At 38.7% G+C, this 7,468-nt stretch overlaps 1 protein-coding gene across 1 annotated transcript in view; it reads right to left on the bottom strand.

The window, feature by feature from the left end:
• Positions 1-2,326: 2,326 nt before the first annotated feature.
• Positions 2,327-7,468, bottom strand: part of TRDN (triadin) — a 239,576-nt gene continuing 234,434 nt past the window's right edge. The window contains exon 40 of the mRNA XM_087774851.1: positions 2,327-4,899. Coding sequence (XP_087630977.1) covers positions 4,757-4,899 — 143 coding nt within the window. The 3' untranslated portion in view covers positions 2,327-4,756. The remainder of the gene's footprint in view (positions 4,900-7,468) is intronic.

Genomic DNA, 7,468 nt, shown 5'->3' with positions numbered 1-7,468 from the left:
CTGAATCATTAGCAAATTCTTCTTTTATGCATAGTTCCTGCTTAGGAACCCTCATAAGGCATTTGATATTTCCTCTTATTTCATCAGTTACCAGCCCCTCACACCTTCACTTTCTCCATCTCCCAGTACTATTTGTGTTGTCCTTTTACTTTTTTTTCTTGGCTTCCAAAATCTTAAATCCTTGGGAAGAAGTGCTACTAATGGTATATAACTGTGGGCAGTCAGCAGCTGACTGTCTTAAATCCAAAGCAGTTTAAACAACCAGTGTTCCCGCTAAGGGAGTAAGTCTTTCACTTATTTCTCACTATACTGAGTGGATTATACAGTGGGATGCTGAAGTGGAAGTAAAGTATTAAGACAGAAAAGGGAAGAGTCTTTCAGCTGCTCTCCTGAGTGCCTATGTCCTGGCAGATAAAGACATCCCTCTGCAACTGTGCTTACTGCACTTCTCGTATTATGCTGGATTAAAGCAAAGTGTCATAGGGTTTTTCTGCAGGGAATTTCACATTTAAACTAGACTATACTAAGTAGTAAAAGACTGTGTATAAAAAAAACTAGCAGTGTGGTTCTAGAGTTGGGGATCAATGGGACAAATCTTTGCGGCAGTGAACAAGTTATGTATGTCCTTGTGTTCTAAGTGGAGACCCTAAATGTGGGACAAATAGCAATCTAAATGTGAGATAAACAGCAATTTGTTGCCATTTAGTAGGAGGTGTGTAGGATCTGTGTAACATCTGGCTGTGGTGGGTTAGCCTTGGCTAGCAGCCAAACTCCCACCCAGCTGCTCGCTCACTTCTCCCCTCAGAAGGAGAAAATAGGAAGAAGAGGAATGAGAAAGCTTGTGGGTCAAGATAAAGGCAGGCATGTTGATTACTAATTACTGTCATGGACAAAGCAGACTCGGGGAAAATTAACTCATAAAAACGTAATTACTAATTTGTGTAGTGGGAAACAGAAATACAAACATTAAACCACCTTTCCTCCCCACTTTCCCAGGCTCAACTTCACTCCTTCACTCCAGTCTCCAGCAGTTACAGTTGGTACATGGTGGTTCCTCTTCACTGCTCTGCCTTGCGGTGTGTCTGTCAGAGCTGGCTGAAACTGGCTGTGTCCGGCATGGGGCAGCCCCGGCTGCTCGTCACACAGGCCGCCTTGCAGCACTCCGCCAACACCTGGGCACCTGCACTCAGTTAACACTGGCACAGTTAATCACCAAAGTAGCTTCTTACACAGACTTTCCGACCTTCCCTTGGAAATTGTGTCAGCAACAGAAATGAGCCATTGAGAAAAGCTCCCATTTGCTGGAAGGTTTTAAAATGGACAAAATTGGACTTCAGCCGCGACGTGGGTAGGAGTGTGAAGCACCGAACGTGGACTGAGGGGTGCAGATGGAGTCTGTGGACTGTACTAGTAAGAGCAGGCAACTCTGGGGTGGCCAACTTACTCTCGTCTGAGTAGTGCAAAATTGATCTCATTTGGCTTAGTCATGTCTTGATTTTCAGAGTTGCTGGAAATTTACTGTTCCTGTTGACTTCAGCAGGATTTTAGCATCTCAGCAAAAGGCGCACATTTTTGAGAAGAAGGGTTTAGAAATACCTGTACAACCAAACTGCTGACCGACAAACCTCCCATGTGGGAAGGCTCACCAAATTCCACACGGCAAAGGACTCTTGAACCCAATGCAGAGCTGCGCAATTGCAGCTGTGCTGTCTTCTGGCTGTAGTCTGGTTCGTGCACAAGCTCACTTGTTTTAGCAATTGCTGATCTAGGCAAGCCACAGTTCCTACGGGGGGTGTGTGTGGTGGAAATCTCACCATTTTTACGCAGTTACTTGGCAGTCATTTTCCCAGTGGTCATTTTCCCAATTGTTTAGACTACAGACTAGTCATTGGAGATTGCAGGTTTGTCTATATTGGTTGTGCAGTTGTATTTCAAATAACCACTTTGATGAATATATGTGATTTTGGCAGAGATGAAGTCCTACCCTGAAGGACTGCAGAAACCGTTTAGCTTTTCGTATGTCAGGGTTTAATCCACAAAGTGTGTAAAAAGACTAGCTAAGATAAGTATTGCAAAAAGCTGATTAGGAATAAATACAATGCTGAATGATTCATTTTTCCAGCCTAATTGTAAGAAAAGCCGCATCTTTATGTTCAGAAGATTTGTATATACTGAGCAGGGATAGAAAACTTACCTATGCAAACCCTTGTTCTCCACTTTTGGATTCACAGGAAAACACATCATGGCCACTGGAACAAGGTTTATATTCTTTATTTTCCAAAATGGATAACAATCAGCATATGATTTTGCAGTATTTCAGGCTAATTTGAGTAAAACCATGCAATTCAAGTAATTTTTTTAAAGTTTCCAGGGGAATTCAAAGAGAAAAATGCTTGCCACTTTGAGAGTGGACCTGTTTCTCCTGTTCTTCAAGGCAGAGACTGAGATTAGGAAACAACAATAAATGACTGATTTTATACCACTTATTCAATGATATTAATTGTTTATATTTCCAAAGCTTTCAGATATCTAATTGAAACATTATGGAAATGAGATCTGGAACATATTCTTGTCATCTCCAAACTCAGATGGGAAGAAAGGATTAAGGCTAACTATAATGAACAAAATTTATTTTGCCAAAAGAAGCAGAAAAAAATAATGGCTTATAGTATCTTAAAATTTTGTCCTGATTACTGGAATTAGATAAAGTCTTGAATTAAATTAACTAACTGATTTTCAGAAAGTTATAATCTCATTTTAAGACAGCTTTCACAGTAAAAACCTAGGGCAATAAAATCCATAATAATATATACAAAATCACAAACTGGGAAGGGAAAAAAGTCACTGGAAATATAAAAAGGCCCACTGAAAGAAAATGAGAGAATATCATTTTACCATGAAATATTCTCTGTTGGCAGCTCTATCTCCAGAGCAGATTTCATAGGTGACAGCGGAGGCATTCACCATGAACATTTTTATCTGCAGTGTACTCTTATGTGGGAAGAGCTACTCCTAGAGCAGGACCTATTCCTACCTCTTTTCAGAAGCCACTGTCTAGTCTGCTTGTTGCAATGGCAGTTTTTGCAGCACAGGACCTGTGCAATATGAGAGCGCATTAAGACCAAGAACCCAGTTCGCATAACGCCATGACCAGTAATCAGAGCAAAGCTTTCTGAATTGCATTAACTTGTCAAAGACTCAGTTGTCCAAAACTCATGTGTGTCAACTATTTGATTAAGAATGGGTTGGCAGGGACCAAGGGGAGGGGGAAGGGGCTGATGTTATCTTGAACTATGCTAAAAATAAAAAAGCAGTATAGAGTTACTGGTGTGATGAGACTACAAGTAGTCAGGTTGTACAAAGACCATCATGCTGCTTCACTAGGTAACTATCTAACTAAGATCACTATTGTACATTTCACAGATTAAATGCAAAAACATAGTAAAGAAATACAAACAAATAGCAGCTTGCAAAAATGCATTATTATTTACATTGCCAGATGTACAGACAATTGAGATGCCAGTTTTCAGTTATGTGCCTTCACATGGATCAGATACCATCCCACCTCTTTCTTAAGGCAACAAATCCATTATTTCTACAGAAATGCACAAAAGAAGGTTGAGGATTGGCAGATCTACTTCCAGTTCTCATCTATAAGTTATCAGCAGTAGTGTGCTGTGAGGAGGTCCTTTAATTTCATCTAGTAAAATCATCTACCTGGATTATTTCATATGCTCTCATTTGGGGTTTTTTGTTTGTTTTGTTTTGCTTTTTCTTTTTTTTGTTCACTGATCTGAGGTTGCATCAAATTGGCATGTTTACCTATTGGAAATGTGGGTTGCTTTGGTTTCATGAGTGGCATCTCACATGATAGGTTTTCATCTGACTTATGCTAGTAGCAAATGGTTGGCTGGTATATTCTCCATTTACATGGTCTTTGCTGCAAGTCATCTGATTTACCCACAGAAGAAAAGTAGAAGTACTAAAATTACTTCATTTGTTTCTTGGGACCTTCATGTTGGTAAACCACTCGTTTTCCTCAACTTTGCCGTGTTGTTTAACTTCCTCTGCTTTGGGCTTTAGAAAGTGAAGAGTTTGTATTTCGCCAACAAGCAGGGCAAATAGACCATGCTTTTACTGCTTCAAGTTAAATAGAAATATTCATCATTAACATGACTTGCAGAATCAACGTACTGATAGTATATTGAGCTGCTCAGAGCAAGTGTGAGCTTCAGGCTACACTGGTCAATGAGACATAAAAATAGCACCAGTCACAGAGCACATTTTCATGACTTAGTGAGGCTTTTTCCTGTCAGCAATTTGATTGAACGTTAAGAAGAAATGATTTAGAATTGCAGGTAGTCTTGCAATCTGCTGATATAAGAGCTACATTCAACATTTCACTCCTAGATAAGATAAATGGAAAACAGACTCACTTCAGTGCTGAGCAGGTAGGTAAAGAAAAACAAGAAGAGCAAAAGAGGCAGGAAAACACACACACACTCACACACACAATCACATCAACGCTTTGTTAGCATTGCAGCCTTTCCACGAGAAACGGGGCACTTTTACATTTCTACCTTTGTCAAACACAGTTCATTACTGCCTGTTTTGCCTCTGCCCCATGGAAACTTTTTCCAGGTTCATGTGTCCAAGTGGATCACATTCTTACAATGACAAGTACCACTGTAACTACTGTGGACCTCAGTAGAAAAGATAAAGTGCAAAATATGAACAATCACAGGACTCAGACTCTCTACTGCCCTGGTTTCCTTGTTTTTCTCTTGGAAGCCTTTGAGTGAGTCTTTTCTTCCTTGTTTGAAGGTGGATTAGTGGGAAACTGCAGTCCAAATCCGTTAGGTCCATTTAGGAAGACACATTGAAAGTAGCGGACAGGAGCTAGGAAAACAAGGAAGACATGGTTAATGTTCATGGCTTCCAAACTGGGTCTATGAGTCTATTCCATGTTCTTTCAGAAAATATCTGTAAAATTTCATTCCCGTTAACTGACTTCTAACAGCATAAATCTCTAGTATGATCACAAACCAGGTTCCACTTATCAACAAGATTTTAGCTAAAAGGCCCAATGAGACATCTTTGTACCACAAGATTAGAAATTTTATTGACAATTTCACATTTAAATCCATTATTCCACTCAGTGTTGTAGCCTTACTTCTCCCAGAATATTTGCATTTTGGGTTAGCTCAATGGAAGCCCCCAGAACTCACACATATATTTTCTGATTTTATATTTCATAGCCACTTTCAGATACATTAAGGAGTTCCAGAGGGACTCCTATCTAATAGTGATAATGGCATATTTTATTAGGTTTCAAATGAGTTATCTTTTATTCTGAATAAGGGGATGATAAATGAGGGTACATCTTTCCTAGTTTTTCACAATCAGGGAGATTTTGTTCCTTTCGAATTTTCAGCACTGGCCTGTGTACTCGCACTTCTTTCCATTATGTTTTAAAGGCTTTCAAGAACACATGCTTTCAGCACAGATGGAATTGACCTAATTTGTTATAAAAGCTGTGTTTTGCACTCTGAGGTTAATGTTGACAAGATTTTAAAAGACAACTGTTAGGCAGTTATGTGTTTAGGAAAATTATTAGAGGAATGTTGGCATCTGAAACAAGTTAGTTTTCATGCAACTGATTTTCTGATGCTTTTTTCTTTCCTCTGCTGTTCATTCGGTATTAAAAAAAATTAGCTGTTCCCTGTGATAGTTCTAATCTGAGATGGACTCCAAGGCTCCCTGTGGTATAAACTGAGATGTAGGGTTTATCTATTGACTGCCAAGTCACAGTAAATGGTGGAACAGAGAGCGGTGTGACAGAAATGCTGGTATATTCAATCCAGTTATATTATCCTCTGTGGTCTTCTTGCCTGACTCATGCAAAGGTTAAGTCTTTGTTATCTAAAAAGTGCACTTTAAAATGGAGTTGGAAATCAAGTCCTCCTGCAAATGACTTACTGCTTTCCCACTAAATCTAAGCATGGAAACAATTTTTCCCCCAATTTTTCAGTATTTCTGATGTTCCCCTGTGAGATGAATCTGAGATTTCTTCAGAAAATAGAGACAAAACGACTCCCATGACTAGAGCTCACAGCCTGAATGTGACAGACTGAGGTTCCCCTGTGAGGCCTGACAAGCCACAGACTAGGTGCATGGTGTCGATGTGCTATGTCCTCTACTGTTGGCCATTTTACAGCGGCACTTGGGTGAGACCAGAAAGTTTCTGGGATATGTTATAGTTTCAACAAATAGACTTATTCCATCCTTGAACTAAGATAACTTTTATGAGTAAAAATAGCTAAAACCAGTATACTGCCACAAAAACCTCTATGATTAAAACCAATATTTTCCTACCAAAGTACTATATCAGAGATTTCTCAATCAGATCTCCTTTAAAAAAAAACCCAAACACTCAACCCCCTAAAACTTACTCCCAGTGAGTGTCAGTTTGATAAAGAGGAACACCTTACAGGAAGAAAGCTGCCAATTAAAAACTCACCTTTCTCTGTTTAAATTGAAATTATTTCTGCATATTCCTCTTATGGGTATAAAAATGAAAATAAAAAAGTCAATAACTCTCTCTTCTTTATGAAGAAGGCAAGTAGGGCATCATGCACTTCCTAGCCCTAATAAATACCAATAAATAGTTTCCTTAGAGATAATAAAAATGATTAAACCTCCCTGTATTTCACATGTGAACAGAATGTAAAAAATTAGTTCGTTTTCTTTACATACATTCACAATGTCCTGATACATACTAACTTATATAGCTACATACTTACAAGCATTTTAAACATGGTTATCTGTTGTAACTACAGCATGCCTGACATCACAGCGTTTTCCAGAGGTGTTATCTGATCATCATTCTAAAATCGCCAGTAGTACTGGCCACTGCAACCATTTCACTTGAAAATCTGACTTACAGTCTATTGTTAAAAGCCACTAAATTCATGGAGGGAAAGGGAAAGGGCAAACTTTCAGATTGTTGCAACTTGGCCAACAACCACAAACTAGTTATGGTGGGCCATAATCCTACATGTGAAAAATAGACAAAGAAAATAATTGTTTTTTAAAAAAAATCTAAAATGTATGTGTATTTGGAATGTGTAATGCTAAAGATCATCCTTGATCGTGTTATTTCTGAGATACCTGTAGTGTCTGTGAAGTGAGCCCTATTGTTTGGCTAATACATTTGTACTTACGTTGAGTGCAACATTTTGAAGTGACATTCAAATGTTTATATAGCCTCTTACTTATCATCTGTCTTCAGAAAATATCAGGAAAATGTAGGATGAAGAAGAAACTCAGGAGAGATAGGGACAGTAGTAATGACTTTTAGTAAGTTTGCCTGTTACTTCTTTTCATAAGACTCCAATTCCAGTAACTTCATTTGTTACCATATTTAACTACCTGTGGTGAAACTTTCAGTGCTGAAATTAGCTGCAGG

Source organism: Nipponia nippon, unplaced genomic scaffold, assembly GCF_047370975.1.
Source record: "Nipponia nippon isolate SJK-2023a ecotype South Korea unplaced genomic scaffold, ASM4737097v1 scaffold_4, whole genome shotgun sequence".
In the NCBI taxonomy this organism is placed as follows: domain Eukaryota; kingdom Metazoa; phylum Chordata; class Aves; order Pelecaniformes; family Threskiornithidae; genus Nipponia; species Nipponia nippon.
Note: the sequence above shows the minus strand (reverse complement) of the source record. Positions and strands in the feature narration are given on the sequence as shown.